This window comes from Schistocerca nitens, chromosome 3 (assembly GCF_023898315.1).
Source record: "Schistocerca nitens isolate TAMUIC-IGC-003100 chromosome 3, iqSchNite1.1, whole genome shotgun sequence".
Taxonomy (NCBI): domain Eukaryota; kingdom Metazoa; phylum Arthropoda; class Insecta; order Orthoptera; family Acrididae; genus Schistocerca; species Schistocerca nitens.
Window position 1 is genome coordinate 247135931 of NC_064616.1, and position 21008 is coordinate 247156938.

The 21008-nt window shown below is 42.8% G+C and overlaps 1 protein-coding gene across 7 annotated transcripts in view; it reads right to left on the reverse strand.

Annotated features, from left to right (window-relative positions):
- The window catches only part of LOC126248205 (peroxisome biogenesis factor 10-like), a 120370-nt gene that overhangs the window by 37606 nt on the left and 61756 nt on the right, over positions 1 to 21008 (reverse strand). The window contains exon 6 of one of the 7 annotated variants that reach the window (XM_049949018.1): positions 1027 to 1143. The exons of the other annotated variants lie outside the window; for them this stretch is intronic. Coding sequence (XP_049804975.1) covers positions 1042 to 1143 — 102 coding nt within the window. The 3' untranslated portion in view covers positions 1027 to 1041. The remainder of the gene's footprint in view (positions 1 to 1026; positions 1144 to 21008) is intronic. 7 annotated transcript variants of the gene reach the window in all.

Consider the following 21008-nt stretch of genomic DNA (forward strand, 5'->3'; position numbering starts at 1 on the left):
TTCAAAAGGCCAGATACAGCTTAAGATTTTCAAAAAGTCAATTTTTCAATTTTTTTTGTTATGCTCCGAATGTTTGCGAACGTTTTGGCGAAAAAATATTGCAATATCTGTAATTGTTTTCGAGTTATTGATTAAAAAGTAAAGCAAAATCCCCCGCTCTGTCTGTCGAGAGCCATGCCCCAGAGAGCAACTTTTAATTTTCATTGAATCTAATCTTGCATTTCACAAAATTTTTCCTATTGTTGCATACATTTTCGAAACTAAATTTCTCATGATTGTAATCATCAGTTTGGAAGCTAAATTGCTCATACTTCTGGCCATCTTGTGTGAAGTAAATTGTACTGTACAAGGGTAAAGAGCCTTACTATGGAAAACCTCTGTGTGTTAAAACGAGACTGACAGATGCTGCCATAAACAAAAAAACCTCATATTGTGTGAATTCAATTAGAGAAAATTCTGATTCTGTTATTAACATGAGAGCAGCTACATGGGCTGTGTGGTTTCACAAATGCTCTTCTGATTCCAACCTGATGCAGTATGTTTTTCCCCAAGGGAAATGAGTCACGGTCTCCATATGAACATATAGTGTCTGAAGGAATTGTTAATAACTATGGGCACAAAAATACTTTACCTCCTGCAGTAATGGAAGCTATCAAGCCTGTGTTTAAAAATTTAGTTGCCACAGAGCTCTTAAAAAGATGTGTTGAAAGTAATATAGAAAATGTTAATGAGTTACTGAAGAACAAAATTGCGAAAATCTGTCCCAAAACTGGATTTTGTGGAAAAATTTTCATTAAAATTGCAACTAATGAAGCAGTAATTACATTCATTGGTGGTATTAAAGGTAGACTGGCAGTGATTAAACAATTAGTAATTGAGCTTGGAAAGTTTTGTAAACTTTCACTGGACCAAGTAGATACAATGTGAATAAAGTCAGCAGAGAAAAAAAGCTAGAAACCACAAAAGGCGCAAGAAAAAGAAGGAAAGGCTCAAATTAGAGAATTGTTATTAGGAGGGACTACCTACTCTGCTGGTTGCTTTTCATTTATACCAATACAACCACAAAGGTACAAAAACTGCATTAGCAATGTTTATCATTCCTTTCCTGCATTTCATGTTTTCTTGGTCCATTTCCCTGAAAAACTAAACAACACAAAGATTTGAAATTTATTGGGTATATGTAAAATATAATATCAAAAGACTCAAGAAAAATCAGGTCATTCTGCTGAATAGCTTCTCAGTTAAAAATATATTACAATGTTTAAATTGTTTATAAAACAATAACAAAACAGCACCAAATCTTGTTACAGTTCATTACGCTTTTTGCACCTTAAATAAAAGAAAGGTTGCACTACCCTGAATTTATCATCTTTTTTGCCCATTTAATACCAAAAATTACATAAATGTTGGTTTACTATGGTCCTATAAGGTGACACAACACATTTTAGAGAGGGTAACATTGTACCACGCTATTATCCAATCATAAAATAATGTTTATATGAAGTGGAGCGAAGTAACCCACTTCAGGGGCTACTTTACTTTAATTTTTAGATCATTATAAATTTTGAAAATCTTTGGTATCTTTATGAGTTAATTAGATGGTTTTTACGCTGTTTTAGAATAGACAAAACTCATTTTACAAAACTACTATGCATAATTTTGTCTAAAAACTGTCCAACATCAGAGCAAAGTAACCCCACACTTTACAGTACGTAATAAAATAGAGAAAAAAAATGCATTAATGAGGGATCAACAGCTGTCGATGAGAGATCAGGAATAACTTGTTTGTTTCAGAAATTTGATTGTATGTTATCTTCGCAATTTGACTGAGACAAACTGATGCTTCAGTGTTCTGGGTAGAGTTTCTTAGATGCAAGTATACAAAATTCTTAAATAAGAGATTCTTTTGCAAACTCCCTGCAAATAATATAAAGACATCATTCTGGCACTGCATGTAAGTTCAGTTGTGTGTATTGTTTTTAACTCTGTCTGATACATGTATACTCATGCAAACAAAGTTGACACTCAGCGTGTTGGCTGATGGGGGAGATGGGAAATGGGAAATGCCATTGTGGTCACTCCCATCAGCCACCGCGTAATTTTATTTGTATGGTGTAAACTCTTAAGCTCTTTTACAACTGTCTGAACAAATTGTATATATCTATGTTGTTATGTAATTACCAAATACTTTGTAACATGCCTGATGAGTCTAATACCACTACCAAAAGTGATCCAGGGATGAAAAATAAATATGAAGGTAATTAAATAATTAAAGAGACAAATTGAACTGTAGACAAAAGCGTTTATTTTTACAAAACAATACTTTTTTTTACTTTTCAACATAATCCCCTTGAACATTTATGCAGTTGTTTTTTATTCTGGCTGCAAAGAACTCTATATCTTGAATTTTGAACCAATTTCCCACAAACTTTTTCATGTCCTCGTTGTCCCGGAACCTCTGCCTCCTTCAGTGCACCACACAAATGGAAATCAATAGGTGCTAAATCAGAACTGTAAGGGAGATGAGGCAGTACTTCCCAGCTCATTTTGTCGATGGTTTCACGGGTAGTTGAGCAATATGAGGACGTGTGTTTCCTTGCTGGAGAGCCACACCTCTCCTCTGAGATCCATGGCGTTTCTCTCTCTCTCTCTCTCTCTCTCTCTCTCATTGCTGGCTTCACCTTGTATAAAAGCAAATCACTGTCAACATGACTTTTCTTGCTGATGCTTGGGTTTTGAATTTTTTCTTGACAGGTAAGTTGGTGTGCTTCCACTCCATGCTTTGCCTTTTTGATTCTGGCCATAATAGTGAACCCAAGTTTCCTCACAAGTTAAAATTTTGTTGAGGAACTGCTCACCTTCTCTTTCATAACGTTCCTTTAGCTCTGTTCACACTCACAACCTTGTTTCCTTGTGTAGCCGGTCAACTCCTTTCGGATCCATCTTGCACATGTTTTGCGGTACTTCAGCTTGTTACAGATAATGTTATGAACTGTACCAGTACTAACTTGAACCCTATCAACTACCATTTACACAGTCACTCGGCGGTCGGTACGGATAATATCATCAATTCAACTTCCAAGTGAGGGAGTTGAAACTGCAACTGGTCGACCAGCACGGTGTTCGTCAGTCACTGAGTTGCAACCATTTTTGAACTGCTCTACCCACTTGTAAAAATTTGCACGATTCATACAACCTTCACCATAAACTTTAGACATTCTACAGTGTATATTCACTGGTTTCTCGCCTTTAGCAGGTAAAAAACGAATAACAGAACATTAGTCAACTAATGTGGACGTTTCAAGCGGACTCGCTATCTTGAAATGCATTTTTGAGGTTATAGACAAAACGATGTTGATACATCAGCTGATCAGGGCTCATCCCAGTGCAATTCGCACATTGATTTACATATACAAGCCACCTTGTGAATTTTTCTTTGTGTGATACTGCATGTACCCTAATTTCTTGCACAATTAAGTGAGAAATAGGTTCTTTTTAAGAGTTTTCAGGCGTTTACAAAGGCAGATTTTTGAAAACTTTCATAATTTACGAGTGCTGTGGATAACTTATTTCGTAGAAAATCAGTGTGCATGATTTACTGTCGTCACCCAAGAGTAGTTCACTCCGAATGTCTCTATTCTGGTATATCATCGTGGATGAATGTACATTTTGAGAATTTTTAAAAGTTACCTTTGTCCATTACATAAGCTATTCCGTAGCACTTGGCATTTGTGATTTAGTTAGAGTAACACACATTATCTCTAACATACTGTCTTACATCTAGTTTCCCCCCTTTCAAGAGAATTGCACATTATCTACATTTATCATAAGTTGACGCTATTTTCGAGTTTGATAGCGACTATAAACTCAAAAAGTTAGGAGACCAGTAATTTTTACACAGGTTTTCCTGTTGCCTTAATAAAAATCTCATTTTGTGTACTAAGTGATTCAGTTCTTAAGGGGAATTGGTAATATTTTTAGCTCAACAGATTACAAAATAATCAGCAGGCTTAGTTTAAAGTTATATGTTTGTTGTGCTGTAAAAGATTGCACCAGCCACAATGCAGCCCCACTGCGAATACTGCTCTCAAACCTGGGATGAGTTACTTGACCTTCGTAACCAGTTGGAAATCACCCTGACTACTGTCAAACGATTGGCATCTGCTGCGATTTGGTTTGTTGGGGAGCTTCCGAGAGTCATGTAACAGACATACAAAATGTATCTCAAGTACTATCCGGTCCTCTCCTGTGAATCCAGTCTCCTCTGCAAGAAATATCGGACCTGTCACTACTTGCCCACCTGATTGTCTAGGCACCCTGTACAGGATAGAGGGGGAAAAGGAAGGACTCATAGTGTCCTCCTAACAGGTTCGAGGTACTGTTTTCCACTCGAGTCAGCGGGACTCAGTTCACCTGTTAAGAAACCTGCTTTGTCCTGTGCCAAGAGAAGACAAACACAGAAGGATAGGGGTCTGTTAATTGTCAGCATTTCCAACAAATGCCAAATAATTGTACCCCTTAGGGACATGGCAGCAAGGGATACGATGGAACATCAGGTGCATTCAGTGTGGATGCCTGGAGGCCACATTCAACATGTTGAAGAGGCTATTCTGGCAGCCAGTGAGGGAACAGGGTGTAAGCAACTGCAGACTGTGGTGTACGTTGGAACAAACGATGCCTGTCATCTGGACTATGAGGTCATACTTGAACCTTTCGAGCCACTAGTAGAGAAGGTTGGGAAGGCCAGCCTTGTGCACAGAGTTTCAACAAAACTCACAATTTGCAGCATCAGCCGAAGAATTGATCATGGCCTCCCGTTTCTGAGTCGAGGGGAAGGATTGAACCAGAGACTTGAAAGGTTCTGTGACAAGCTAAGCTGTGACTTCCTGGAATTGCGCCATAGTGTTGAGAACTGTAGGGTCCCTCTAAATGGGTCAGGTGTGCACTACACATCAGAGTCTGCTATTCGGGTAGCTGATTGTGTGTGGGGTGCACGCAAGAGGTTTTTAGATTAGACGATTCCCGAGCCAGTCCAGATAACGACAGCTGTAGGAGACCCGGAACCATTAGTGTAAGATCCAAAACAATATGCCCCATACCCCACAGGTGAGAGTATTAAAATCCTAGCAGTTAACTGTCGAAGCACGTGTGCCAGAGTTTGAAGCGCTCCTGAAAAGCAGTGAAGCTCACATAATTCTAGGTACAGAACGCTGGTTAAAACCTGAAATTAACAGCTGTGAGATTTTTGGGGGACATAAAATTATAATTGGATCCTTCTATCAATCACTAGTCTTATCTCCTGATGTAACCCGGAACTTCAGGGAAAGCGTCAGTTTACTTGCACTCAAGTTCCCCATTTTACTCTACCCATTGGTGGAGACTGTCATTAGACACGCTCCAGCCGTCGCAGCAGAAGGAGCTCTCAGCCAGTGATGGCCGATGCATCGGTAGCAATTGGGGTTTAGGCCTCGCTGACTGCTCTGCTCTACAGAGAGTCTTCTTTCGAAGCATCAGTAGCACTCGGTGGATCGGCGAAAGGTTGAGCCTGGCTCCCTTTCATTGAAAAGCCGCGTAGCTCGCGGAGAAGCTAAACTGTCTTAAGATTCTCAGAGTCGCAGTTACCCCGTAACTTCGGTTACAAACTCCCCTATCGTGGCTATCTCGTTCTTTTCTAGGGTTGACCAGTGCCAGGGGCCTGTTCACGTTGGACCACCCCGCATACTGTAGGCCACTTTTCTTCCTCTGCACCTCCTTTAGGTGCCGCACCACTGCACCAACGGCGCACGTTAGGCCGTAGGGCATTTCCCCTCTTCCGTAGGGCCTATTAGTTAGCTCTTTCTTGTCAGAAAAAGCAAACTGTCATGCCCACCCACTCCAAATAAAGCTCTTTACAACACCAAGATGGCAGATTCCGCCGGTGTTTCCCCCGCAGCAAGGCTGCAGTGAAAGAAGCGCGTGAGTCGACTGTTTCTGTCGACGTCAACGTCCCGCTTGCCGCCGTTGAGGAGGTATTGGCCGACAACAATTGGCAGATCACTGTGCAAGTGCAGGAACTGCTCAACCAGCATCGATTAATCACCGACCTCTGTGGCCCCAGCGATTCCCCCACACTAACAAGTACTCTACATATAACACTTCATTAGCCTGCAACTGATGGTTCCTGTACAACCGCCCCGCTGCGGCAGCTGACTCCAGCGGTGGAATCAGCAGCTGCAGATGCAGACCCATAACACCACTACACTGGGCCCTGGCAGGTGGAGGACCCACGACGCAAACCCAAGATTGCAATGCAAACAAGCGAGCAACCACACTTGCTAGGCAGCCGAAAGGCGCTGCTGCCTACACCAAAACCCACACTTCTGGTTAGGGAAACAGTCACGCCAACCAACATGAACTGACCTGCGGTCAGCAACACCACATAAACACCAACCGCAGATACGCCTGCACAACAAAAGACTGGTTTTCCCCAAGTCGTAATACAAAACTATGGGGACCTTAGTGTCCTCAACACACCATTCGCAGAAAGGCACACACCTTGTAAGCTTCACACAAAGTGCTGTGAGGATATGTCCTCACAGTACGTATCTATGAACACTGAATACAAAGATCTCCTTATCTTCCTCAAAGAAAAGGGGATCGAGCACTACACGTACAGAACAGCTGAAGAACAAATGCAGCAGTACGTGGTCAAAGGAGTGGACCCCACTACCCCTAACACAACAGTACAAGCAGCACTCAACTTCCTGGGATTCATCTGTAAAGGTGCCTCCCGGATGACACGCTTCTGCTCACACAATTGTCTGCCTCACTACCTGGTCGAGATGGCCAACACGGCAGCCTCCCGCAACCTTCTGCAGATAAAGAGCCTTCTGCGGATGGACATAAGGGTAGAAGTATACGAACCACCACACGTCCCCCAACAATGCAACAACTGCCAGTGATTCAGTCATTCGGCCCTTCGCTGCAGCCTGGCACCCCACTGCCGCGGATGTGCTGACAAACACACATCCAACGCCTGCACATTCTGCCAACTACAGGGGCTGCAATGTATACAAAGAGGTGCAAAACTCATAAATTGAGGACACCCAACGCCATACCATGTCCAAGGCCCGCACCAAACCCTGTTAGGAACGGAGTATCGTTCGCCATGGCTACACGCCCTGGAGGAGCGGGGCAAGCCGCAGAACCTCCGCGCCCAACACACGTGCTTAACACAACCGCTGTGACAACAACACAACTGACTCAGCCAACATGCAACACCACAACCACACCGGTACCAACACCACTTCCCAAAACAACACGACTCCACCCCGAGTCCACGGCCTGCGAATCCCCACACAGCGCACAGGAAGATGCACCCAAACAAGAAGCTCCAGAACCAAGAACCCAGAGAAAGTGTAGGCCACCCTGAGGAAACAGGAATGGGAACACATGCACACCCCAACAAACTACTCAGCCACAACAGAACACTGAAACGCAGGCACACAGTCAGCAAGCCAGTGATACCAGCACACACTCTACTCCACCCCTCACCACAACTGTAACACAGGCACCACAGAATGCACCACACAGCAGCAACACAAGCGCCAGCCCACACGTAACGACAACACCTGCACCAGTGGCCGCTAACACTACAATCGAGCCACAGGTCGACACACACAACACCAACATAACACTAGAGGGAATATTGGCAATATTCCCCCACCAACGCAAAACACCCTGACTGGAACTCACGTATACAAAACTCCAACAGCAAGGAACTATATGAACACGCACTAGGACGAAACTACATCACACTAGCGCCGACCGAACTGACACACATTCCCTACCGGAGGGGTCACAGGCCAGACATGTTAGACATGGCCCTCATCAAGGGCATAACAACGACACTCAGCGTTACCATTGAAAACGATCTGCCCTCAAATCACCAACCCGTAATACTGTACATCGAAGAAACACTGCAGCACATGGATCAACGCAGGATGTTAAGACTACAGGCGTGCGAATTGGACCTCGCTCAAGGAAACGCTTGACAGTCGCATCCCACCCACCCACGCGATTAACGAGACAGCGCAAATTGATGAGGCCATTGAAACCCTCACCAGCGCCGTCCAAGACACAATAGCCGACACCATACCAACCCGCACACCACAACAACAAATTGCTGCCCTGCTGCAGGAGATCCTGGGCCTTATCTCAATGAGGAACCGCCTCAGAAGACGTTGGCAGTGTACCAGGCGCCAGCACTTCAAACAGCACACAAACAGGCTCCAGGGAATAATCCGGGACAAAATACAAACATTTAAAACACAACAGTGAAACCAGAAACTCGAAGGGCTGGACACCACGTGACCTGGAGTGTGGCAGATGGCCCGACACTTTACCAGGGAGAAACTGTACACACCCACGCTACAAGGGCCCGATGGACCAGCATATTCTGCAGAAGAAAAAGCGGAACTGATGGCCCTCACACTCGCAGCGTCATTCACACTGAAGCTGGACCCCTCAGACCCAGCGTTCACACTAGCGACCGACCAGGAGGTTACACGCGTCCTGGCCCAACCAGCGCGCTACATCATCCGACAGGCTGGCACAGCTGAAGTCAAATGGGCCATCATGCATACCACCACTAGGAAGGCCCCTGGTCACGATGGCATTCAAAACCGTGTCCTCTAGGAGTTCACGGATAAAGCAGTAGAATACCTCACACATATCACGAATGCCATACTTAAACACCAACACTTCCCCACCTTTTGGAAGACAGCCAAGGTCCTGATGTTCCAACAAGCCGGGCAAAGACCACTCCCTCCCACAAAATTACCGAACCATCAGTCTGCTGAGCGCACTCAGCAAGATCTTTGAGAAGGCAATAGTAAAACGACTCACTAGGCACTGCATCACAAACGACACCCTGAGACCAGAGCAATTCGGTCTCAGGAATCACCAATCGACAACACAACTCCTCCGCGTCATTGAGTAGATAACACACGGATACAACACAAACAAAGCAACTGGGGTGGTGTTCCTGGACATCAAAAAGGCTTTCGATCGTCTATGGCACAACAGCCTCATACGCAAACTAAGCGACGCAGGGTTCCCCGACGGGCTCATACGTCTCATACACTCATATCTCACGGACCGGAGTTTCAACACCGACGTGCTGGGCAAACAATCGACACCACACGGTATCCAGGCAGGAGTACCCCAAGGAAGCATCCTAGAGCCCTTACTGTTTAACCTCTACATTAACAACCTCCCAGCTACACACAACACGACAGTAGCAATCTACGCGGATGACACTGCCATCCTTCCGCAAGATTGGAAGCCGTCTAACATTAACTCATGACTACAGACTGCACTCAGAGTGGCAGAGCCTTGGCTGGTGAAATGGCGTGTTAGAGTAAACATCGACAAGTGCGAAGCCGTTCTGTTCACTAGAAGACCGAAACTACTGCGCAAACATCAGCACTGCAACCCAAAACACTATATACACGCTCAATATGTTTCCGCGAGAAGGTCAAATACCTTGGTGTCTGGCTGGACCGGAAACTAATCTGGGGGGAGGACCACATTCAACACGTCACCAACAAAGTAAATGCGAGGCTCAAACAACTCTACCCTATGCTTAACAGGCGTAGCACACTGAATAGGAGGGTGTCTAGGTCCATGTACATGACACTTATTCGACCCCTGGTGCTGTCTGCAGCTCATACAGAACAAAGTACTTAGAAACATAAGCAACGCTCCGTGCTACACACGCACCGCGGACCTTCACCGGGAATATCGGCTAGATACCATCTTGCAAGTATTCCAGAATCTCCCCACAAGACTGTACAACAACACGAGACACTCGCGTAACCCGTTTATCCTTTCTCTGGGTAACTACGACTACAACCATAGATGGAAACATAATAGACCAAAGACGCTATTAGCAAGAAACTAAAATTCTATGGTCTATAGCACGCTAACACCATAGTACTGGCGAACCCCTGCAACACAGCTACTACTAGTAACCTCAGATGCTCGACCCACCGAAAAACAGGCAATCACAGGGAAACCATACTGTACACAGCACGCAAACCAGCCACATACACCCCCTACACTGTGAGCTGATCTATGACCAATCGCCCAGGAATGTACGATGACCTTGAACTGTTACAGGGATGCAGCAGCAGCAGCAAGCCTTACAACGAGCTTCCACAACGACAAAGGTAATGATGCAAGATATCTCGCACTAACATGACCACACCTTGCAAGCACTGTCGCAGCTAGCAAGCCGTTACTGCCCTTACTACCCGCCCTACTGTCGCAGAGGTTTTTTTCCCTTGACGCTTGCCTAGGCACTTTTTTCCCTCTGCCCTTACAAACTGCTAGCCTTCAATCGCTTTCGTCCACTTTCTGTCTCAAGATGGACCCTGTCAATGAGTAATCATACCCAGACGCATGGATAACATCAAAGCCCACATCCTGTGACTCATGATTCAAAAACTAACATGCTATACGGAGGTGACAGTAGAACTTTTTTGGTTTGGTCACCACATTGGTGTGGGCGCGGAGGGGCCCCATCCTGTTAGAAAATGTGGAGACTTTAATCATCCAATAGTCAATCGGGGAAGGTACAGTTTTGCTAGTGGTGAGAACGAAAAGACATCCTGTAAAACATTACTAAATGCCTTCTCTGAAAACTGCCTAGAACAGATGGTTCTGAACTCCACTCATGATTGAAACATATTAGATCTAATGGCAACAAAAAGAACTGACCTCTTTGAGGCTATCCACATTGAAATGGCATCAGTAACCATGAGCCAGTTGTGGCAACAATGATTACCAAAGTGCACATATACTACGTGCCCACTGCCATGCATCTCACATTGGTTTGCAGAGTATATATGTAGATCTGGGAGATGAAGGATTGTCTTCATTTAGATCTGGACTTCATATCAAAATGGTAACTGGTGATGAAACTTGGGTCTATGGATATGACAATTCAGAGTTCGCAATGGAAAACCGATGGATGTCCTCGCCCTAAAACGGCACTCCAGTCAAAATCAAATATCAAAGTCGTGCTCATTGTTCAGGATCTACATAGTGAAAATATTTTAAAGTATTCGCCATTGACACACGTAAATATCACACAAGAACCAAACATTGTAGAGATATCATACATATGTCATTTTGAAGAGAAACCCTGAAAGGTTTTTTTTCACATGTACCACCACAGCGTAGTTTGGTAATTTGCCGATAGTTAGCGCTAGTCGCAAGCATGGGGAGTTCAGGTGCGGAGCGAGCTTTCGATGTGTTGGAGTTCAAAATTGCCTCCCCGATCACCGGATCTCATTCCGTATGACTTTTTTCTGTTGGGACATTTTAAAGATCTGGTGTCTGTACTGCCTCTACCACGTGATGTAGCAGAGGTCCGGGAGAGAATACGGGAGGCGACTGCTACAGTCAACGGTGCCATGCTGGGAGGGATATGGCAAGAATTCGATTACTGTATTGATGTCTGCTGGTTCACTCATGGTTCGCATATCGAATGTTTGCAAAAAAACTCTCAGAGTTTCTCTTCAAAATGCAATATGTATGACATCTGTACAATGTTTAGTTCTTGTGCAATAATTAATTGAAAGTGTTCCTGAACTTTACGTACATCCTGTATTATATATGGCTATTAACATACCTGCACCATTGGTGTCCAGCTTATCTTTGCTATGTGTATTTCAACTATAATTTAGAATTTCATTGTTATTAATGCCTGGTTTGGCAAGCCTTCTGTCCTCTGTACTATATGGACGTTATTAACATTTGCATGAGATGAGTTCTGGGACTTTTCAATGGATGTTCCTGCATTTAACTAATACTACATTAATATTTCCTTTTTCTGATCTGCAATGATGAATGCTGCTCTCTTTAATTAATTGGGCTTATATTCTTCCCTTGCTGAAACGAGAACGTATATTATTTTGTCTATGTGGGGATTTTTTTATCCTAAAAAACCCACATGTCCACATCACACATACTCTGCTATCTATCATAGAAGACTCTTTCTGCATGTAGTGCTTCCCTGATCTATTAAGAGGGACCCTACAATTCTCCAGCTGTCATCACACTTTGCAAACTAGGGTAATACTTAAAATTTTAGTACACAAGGCCCATGTAATTTCCAACACTGACAACCTACAAGACGAACTGATGCACTTGTAAGAGGTATTCAGTAAAAATGGATATACAAAATATTAGATTAAGAGAGCTCTGTACGCAAAAATGCCAGACCAACTGAAGGAAAAGGGAGCGAAAATAGATGTAAAGGCTATGGCCTGTCTGCCATATATGGGAGTGAAACAGCAAAAATAATGTGCTCAATGAAAACAAAAAAAATATGCAAAGGGTGGATGATTGATGTATCTACAAAGGTACTTAAGTACCGTTCACAGTATTTAGTAGAGCCCGACATTTTTAATAGACCAGTCTTTGGAGGAAGAGAGATTCCCTGAATGGATGCCTTAAATTGAGTGCAGTCATTCCTTTGCACAAAACAGGAACCATGCATGACCTAACAAATTACAGACCAATCACAAAACCTCACCAATGTAGAAATAGTCATAAAAGACAAATTGGTACATTTCCTACACAAGTGAGCCACATAACAATAGCATTCTATGACAAAAAGAAAGAATAACTCAATGCTACAAAAACTTCACCAATATGACATCAGAGCAAATGTAGTTGTCATGATCAAATCACCTGTTTAAAACTGTTAAAAACAGAAGGAAATTGGTGGAAATAAAAGATAAAATGGAAACTAAAAACAAAAATATATTCTCAAAATTTCAACAGGTTATATAAGTAGAGTTTCAAGGATCATCACTGGGCCCACTGCTTTTCATTCTTTACATAAATGACATGAGTGTACCATAGAGTGCAAATGGCAAACGTTATAATGCATGCTGATGGTATGTCTCTCATGGGGAAATGGTATCAGGGAAAAAGAACTGGAGAAAACATATTGCTAGTAATGTTATTGAATATTGAGTTGTTAGTAGAGAAGCAGAATTTCAGGAGAGTTCATTTAAACATGGACTAGTCATTGGATGTTACCTGAGTAACAGCTCTATCAGGTACATTTCAAGCCTCCTAAAGCTTCCCAAGTCAACTGACTGATGGTGATGTGACTGAAGTGGAAATGCAAGGGAACAACCCCAGCTAAATCAAGACATGGCAGACCTCATGTCCTGATGGACTGTGACTTGAGAAATGTGGAGGGTGCTTGTAAAAGTCACACAAAATCATCAGTCCGGCTAGCACAATGACTGCATATGGAGTTAAAAAGAGTGGGGTACAATGGTCAAGCAACGCCTCATAGGGCACACATTTCGGTAGTCAACGCAAAGTAACACTTTGAATTGATTCAAATATAGCGATGCCACTGGTCAGTGGATGACCGTAAACAAGTAATTTTGAGTGACAAATCATGCTATATCCTGTGGCGATCTGATGGAAGGGTTTGGGTTTGGATAGCGTCCAGAGAATGTTAATGGTGAAAGACTGAAGAGGTGGTGTTAGAGTATCGGGCGGGGGGGGGGGGGGGGCTTTTTGGGTATATGGTGTGGTCCACTTACTGCACTTAAGAACACTTAAGAACACACTGAATGCAGAAGGATAAAAACACATTTTACAGAGTTGTTTACTGTGTATCATTGGGCAACAGTTTAGAGACAATTACTGGTTGTAGCAACATGACAGTGTACCCCGTCATAAAAAAACAGCAGAATCTGTGAGGCAATGGTTTGTGAACAATAACATTTCTGAAATCGACTGGCCTCCTCACAGTCCTGATCTGAACCCAATAGGGATGAGTTAGAACATTGACTTTTCTCCAGACCTCAGTGTCCAACATCACTACCTTCTCTGATTTTGGCTCTTGCAGAAGAATGGCCATCATAAAGGTGAAGGATGGGCACATCCGATACTACCAGAATACCTGCAATAACGTCATTGCAACTACAGACAAACATGTATGTGCTTATGGATGTGTGTGTGTGTCTGCATAAAGACTTAGTCACAGAGTGTACATGTATGTATGTGTGTATGGTTTTCACGTTTATGTACCTAGTATCTATGTTCCTGTGTATGTGCATACAGCTGTATATCTCTTATCAATCTTGTAACACAAAAACCTGTTATCATTGCTTGTGTTAAATTGACATGTCTGATATGATGTAAAATGATCTAAAAACGAATGAACTAAACTAAATGTATCCAGCCAAACTAAACGTATTCAACTAAACTAAACATATTCAATCTTTGATAAATATGAGTAACACATTATGTACAGTATCTTAAGTGGAAGATCAATCATTCCACTAAAATATAAGTTTTTCTGAAAGAGTGACATGATCTACAGAGCCAAATGCCTTCGACAGAATGCAGAAAATACAAACTGGTGGTATTTAGTAATTTAATGTTTGTAATTTTTGACGAATATATGCATAAATGTCATTCTCAATATAGTAATCCTTCTGGAATACAAACTATGATGTACTAAGTAAATTACTTCTACTTAACACTATTATGAAAAGAATAAATTGCTACTCACCATAAAAATGACATGTTAAGTTGCAGACAGCCACAACAAAATGACTGTTAAACATTTAGCTTTCAGCCGAACCCTTCTTCAGAAAAGAAAACACATACACTGTCACACAAGCAAGCACACCTCATGCACACATGACCACTATCTCCAGCCACTTGAGTGATTTATGTATTCTACACTTCACAGAAATGCTGATAGAACATGCACCTTTGTCTAAAAATTTGATACCACCAGGAAACAAACACAGGCCATTAACAAAGTAAGTGAGCACTCTACCACAGAGCCACACTGCTTGTCAAAAAATACCTACCTTATTGTAGTATAATAAATGTGCTCAGAAAATTTCAAAGTCAATTTTCTGGAGAATTTTTGAGAGTTGCATTGATCTCCTTTGGGAGAGGTATATTTGAATTCCGAAATTCATGTACCATAAATACAAAAAATTATAAAAATCCGATTGCTGTGTGGTCTCCTTGTGAGTTATCTTGGTTGGATTGGGTAGTGGACATACAGAAGAGGTGTGGGGGTGGGGATGAAGAGGAATAGCAGGGTAGGCGTGGGAGAAATGCTGTAATGTTGCCAGAAGAAAAGAGTGGAGGTGTGGTGGAGACAGGACGATAGGCAGCTAGGTGGAACATTGGGAGGGACACGCCCACACAGAAAGCCACACAGTGGTTGCAGCTAAGTTGGCAGACTACATGGCTTCATTTACAGATGGTGTTGCCTTTGATGGGGAATGCCTTTGACAGGATTGGAGTAGGTGGTAGCGGGAGGATGACTGAGACTGTTGTTGTATCTAGGTATTTAACAGGCATATGAGCCATGGTGGAAGGGATTGGGAACAGAAGTGGAACAGGGAAGGATAAGGATATTGGGTGTGTTGAGTGGGTGGTGGAATACCACTGAGGGGTAGGTGGGGCATATAATGAAGAGGATATTTCTCATTTCAGGGCATGGTGAGAGGTAGTTGAAACCCTGGCAGTGAATATGATTTAGTTGCTCCAGTCCTGGATGGTAGTGAATCATAAGGGAGTACTGCTTTGTGGCTGGTCATTGGGTATGAGGGGGATGGTGACAGCGAAGACAAGATGCGGGAGCTCTGTTTTTGGAGGAGGTGAGGAATGCAATATGAGTCTGCGACGGCCTTAGGGAGAAAATTGGCATGTTCGAAAAGAGGCTGCTCATCACTGCAGATGCGACAAACATGGGTGGCTAAGCTCTACTGAAATCACTTCTTGGTGTGTAATGTGTGGCAGCTCTTGAAATGGAGGTATTGGTGGTTGGTAGGTTTGATGTGGGCAGTGGTACTGATGTACCCATTCATGAGGGATACATTGACATCAAGGAAGGTAGGTTGTTGGGCTGAGGATGACCAAGGGAAGTGAATTGGGAGTGTGGGTAGGGAGGCCTTCCCCTTAGTCCAGATAAAGAAGATGTCATCAATGAATCTGAAACAGGTAAGAAGTTCCAGATTCGAGTTGGTTAGGAAGGATTCCTACAGAAACTCAACACCTTCACCTTCATACACTTCACCTGGCCCAACAAGCCACCTTCCTTGATGTCGACCTTCACCTCACAGATGGCTCCATCAGTACCTCTGTCCACATCAGATCTATCAGCCACCAACAATACCTCCATCTGAACAGCTGTGACTCATTTCATGCCAAGAAGTATTTTCAATACAGTATAGCCACCCATGGTCATCACATGAGCAGTGACAGGTAGTTCTCTCAAAATATGCTGATGGTCTTGCTGAGGTCATTGCAGATCAAAATTACCCTCCCCACATTGTCCAGAAACAGATCTGACGCATCTTATTTCCCCCCAGCCATCTACAATCCCCCACATATCCACTGACTAGTAACAAAGGAGTGACCCTCTCATGTCTCAGTGCCGCCCAGGACTGGAGCAACTCAATCATATTCTCCATAATGGATTAGACTACCCCTCATCATACCCTGAAGTGAGTAATATCCTCCCCATCCCTCTCATAGTGGTAGTCCACTGCCCACCTGGCTTACTTAATATCCTTGCCTGTCCTTATTCCACTGCTGCTCATGACCACTTAATCCATTGTTCATACATCTGTAAAAGACCTGCATGCAACACCAGTATGATATATTCTCCCACTACCGATTACTCCAGTCCTGTCTCAGCCATTTCCTATTCCATCGAAGTCAGAGCCACCTGTGAACAGATATGTAGTGTAGTGACTTGTGCAAACACTATGTGGTTTTCTACAGGAGTGTGACCACTAACAGGCTGTCTGTCTGCATGAATGATCATTGCCAAACCATGGCAAAGAATCAGTAGACCACCTACTTGCTGAGCATGCTCCGCAAACGCAACTCTCCCCGCAACACATCCTTTGTTTGCATAACCCTCCTGCCCTCAAGCCTTCACTAATCTCTGCCCTCCACCTATCTATCCCCTTCCTTGGTCTTGCTCCACCCGCACACATGCTTTCTGCCCCCCCTCCCCTCCCCCCCCCCCCCAAACTCACCTGCATAGTTCTTTCCCTTTCTGCGCTTCTCTCCTCTCCTTTCCCCCATCCCCATCACAGCTCTCCTAACACTCTACCTACCTGCCCATCATCCTGTCCCCACCACGTCCCTGTACACTCCTACAGGTGACACTACAGTATCGCCCACTGATACCTACATCGCTGTCCCTCCATCCATTCCTTCCCCACACCTCTTCTCTACCCCAGTTGTGCCACAGTGACTGGAGATGACAGTGGCCACAAGTGCGTGAATTGATCATATATGAATGTGTGTATGAGTTTCTTCATTTTATGGATGACAGTCTGATAGCTTTTAAAAATTAATACTTTTAAATATGTCTATCTGCTGTTCAAAGATTCCTCTATTTGGGGAGTACAAATATATGTTACTTGTGTTGTTATTGTGATATATATTTCCTCAGCTTGAACACTGTCTACAAAAATGGGATCAGTCAGTGTCCTTTTGTAAATGAGTTGAAAATCTTGCTACTGAAATCAGATTGTAAAGTTCCCCAGTGAGGATCTGTACACTGTTAAAATTATAAGCAAAGCATTCTGAAATAACAGTTCACAAGCACATGTTTCTATGTTCTGCCATAGACACTAATGAGAAATGGTACCAAAAGCTGGAAATCTAAAAATACAGAATCAATTTGATACCCCCTGTCAATAGCACTCATTACTTCCTGAGAATAAGGAGCTAGTTTTGTTGCACAAGAACAATATATTCTGAATCTGTGTTGGCTGTTTGTCAATAAATAATTTTGTTTGAGGTAATTCATAATGTTTGAACACAGTATATGTTCCAAGATCCAACTGAAAATCGATGTTGATATGGGTCTGTAATTTAGAAGATTACTCCTGTTCCTTTCTTTGGTATTGGTGTGACTTGTGCAATTTTCCAGTCTTTAGGTACAGATCTTTCAATGAGCAGGTGGTTGTATATGATTGAAGTATGGAGTTATTGGGTCAGCATACTCTGAAAGGGACCTGACTAGTACACAGTGTGGACCAGAGCCCTTGCCTTTATTAAGTGATTTAAGCTGCTTCACTACACTGAGGAGATCCACATCTAAGTTACTTGTGTTGGCAGTTGTTCATGATTTGAATAATGAAATATTTACTTTGTTTTCTGTCATGAAAGAATTTTGGGAAACCATATTTAGTAACACTGCTTTAGCAGTACTGTCATCAGTAACATCGCCATTGTTATTACACAGTGAAGGTATTGACTGCGTCTTGCTGCTGGTGTACTTTACATACAACCAGAATCGCTTTGGGTTTTCTGCCAGACAGAATTTCATTGTGGAAACTATTAAAAGCATCTCATATTGAAGTTCATGCTGAATTCCTAGCTTCTGTACAACTTGGCAATCTTGGGGACTTTGCATTCTTTTAAATTTGGCATGCTTTTTTGTACATAATTTTGACCCTCAATGTTTGGTACACCCTGCACATTCTGCAAGGCACTTACAGAGCACAGTGTAATGTACTATGTATCAATACTAGCAATTGTAAGTCCTATTCCATCTGCATATTGAGGAAGGGAAAAATGGTTGCCTTAATGGTTTAGTAAGCACTCTAAACTCTCTTATCCTATTCTTGTGATTCCTGTGCAATATGCACTGCCTAGCAAAAAAAGTGAAGCATTCAGAAGATCTGGTCAGGTGCCAATGTAACTTCGTACATGTACACACTATTTCCGGGTATGTAAATGATTTAGAGTTGCAGTCCTCTGTAACAATGTCCAAAGGAACAGTGTATCATTTTTTTAATAACACAGGCACTTCAGTATTGCATCTATCCACCGATATCAGGTGGTGACTTTCAATTAAAATGTCTTTCCCTATACAGGAATTATATGATGTGTGTACAAGTACAGATTGTGATGCAGGAATGACAAGATATGGAAGTTTGGGTCTGGCCACAAGTTGTGCACAGATAGTGGTTAAGGTGACCGCTCACGTAAAGCAGGAAATTCGGGTTCAAGTCACAGACTGGCACAAATTTTCATTATCATGATTGCCTTATACAGCTGATTACTGTCCATATTCACAACTGCAAATAAATTTCACGTACATGTAGAACAGCCACCAGAGTGTATTAGTGTTGTTAGCAGACTTGGAAGGGTACATATAATGGGTGTGAACAGCACCAGATGTTGAGTGACCACTGTGAAGGACACAGATATGCTGCATACTCGTGAGAGACAACATTACCAGTATCTGACAGTGTCTGAAAAGGGCCTCACGGTGGGTCGAATCATGCTCTATCCAGATTTTTTGGGCATTTGGATGTATCAGGGGCCCAGTGTTGGTCAGCATGGGAACATGAGGGCAGTCATACTTGTCACCAAGATTCAAGTCAATCATATCTGACCATAACAAGGGAGGATCATTACATTGTGCTCCAAGCACATCATAACCCATTCACAATTGCACCTGCCATTAGAGAACAAGCAATGGACTCCCTGCAACATTCTGAATCATGTGTGGACAGAGGCTTGCAGAAACCAGACTATGGAATTATCAACGTCAGGTGTAGGCTGCCATTAAAAGCACACTGTGTTTGGAGTGGTGTTGTGACTGGGAATCGTGGACTGATGATGAATTATGTAGCATTTGGAGAGGCACAGCAGTGTTATTCTTTGTGTCATAATCTGGGGAGCCAGCAGGTATAATTTCAGGTCACGGTGGTTAACAATTGAGGGAACTCTGATGGCACAATGGTACGTCACCGACACCCTACATCCTCATGTGTTTCCTCTCATGCAACAGTACTTGGTGTCATTTTTCAACAGGTCACCACTTGTCCACACATGGCACAGGTCTCTGTGAACTGTCTGTGTGATTTTGAGCTATTCCCATGTCCAGCAAGATCACCAGATCTGTCCCCGATAGAACATGTGGAGGACCAGCTTGGACGTCAACTCTGTTCCAGTGCCAGTATACACGATATCACAGACAAGATACGACACTTTTGGCCCACTTTGCCTCAAGGGAGGGTACAATGGGTTTATGACAACTTTCCTAACCAAATCAGTGCATGTATCCAGGCCAGAGGGCGCACACTGTCATACTGGTAGCTACTAAGTTCTTTGTAAAATTGACTCGATTTGTAATCACTGCAGTAACATTACATATTCTCTGAACCCATGAAGTTTCATTTTGTTCCCTCCTCCCCTTCAGGGTGCTTCAGTTTTCTGTCTGGCAGTGTATATTATTGAGCCAGTTGTCGCACAGTCTTGCAGAATTTGCGATGCATACTATTGTCAACTGTTGTACAGTAATAGTCTCATGCGTGAATAAATTTGTAAATGTGGAATCTAATATTTCAGCTTTCTGTCTGTTGTATTCAGTTTCAGCACCATATGGATGCACAAGGTATTGGGTAGAAGGTTTTGATCTGATCACTGACTTTATAGATTACCAACATTTCCTAGCATTTACCCTATATCTTTCACGTGGATCTGACTGTGGAAATTATTGTAGACATGGTGCATAGGTCTTTTGCAGATGCATGATTTGCCATTTACTGTTTTCTATTGGTGTTCCTACATTCCGTTTGTAATGAGAGTATTTCTGCAACATACTCCAAATGAAAAAATGAAACCAAGATGGATAATTTGCTTTTATTACTCTTCTTGGTATATTTATTTAGACTGCAGCTTACATCATCTTGGAGTTTTAATATTAATTCTTCTACATTTTTTGAATTTGAATCAAATCTTCTACATCTATAATGAGTGAGATAGCACAGTGGAAAGGCAGTGGTTCAAATCCCTGTGCACCCATCCAGAGTTAGGCTTCCTGTGATTTCTTTAAATCGCTTATGGCTTCTTTGTGATGGTCACTAACCCTTTCTTTTTTGGTGACATTTTTTAAAACATCAGCTCTGCTTGTAGAAAGAAAGTTT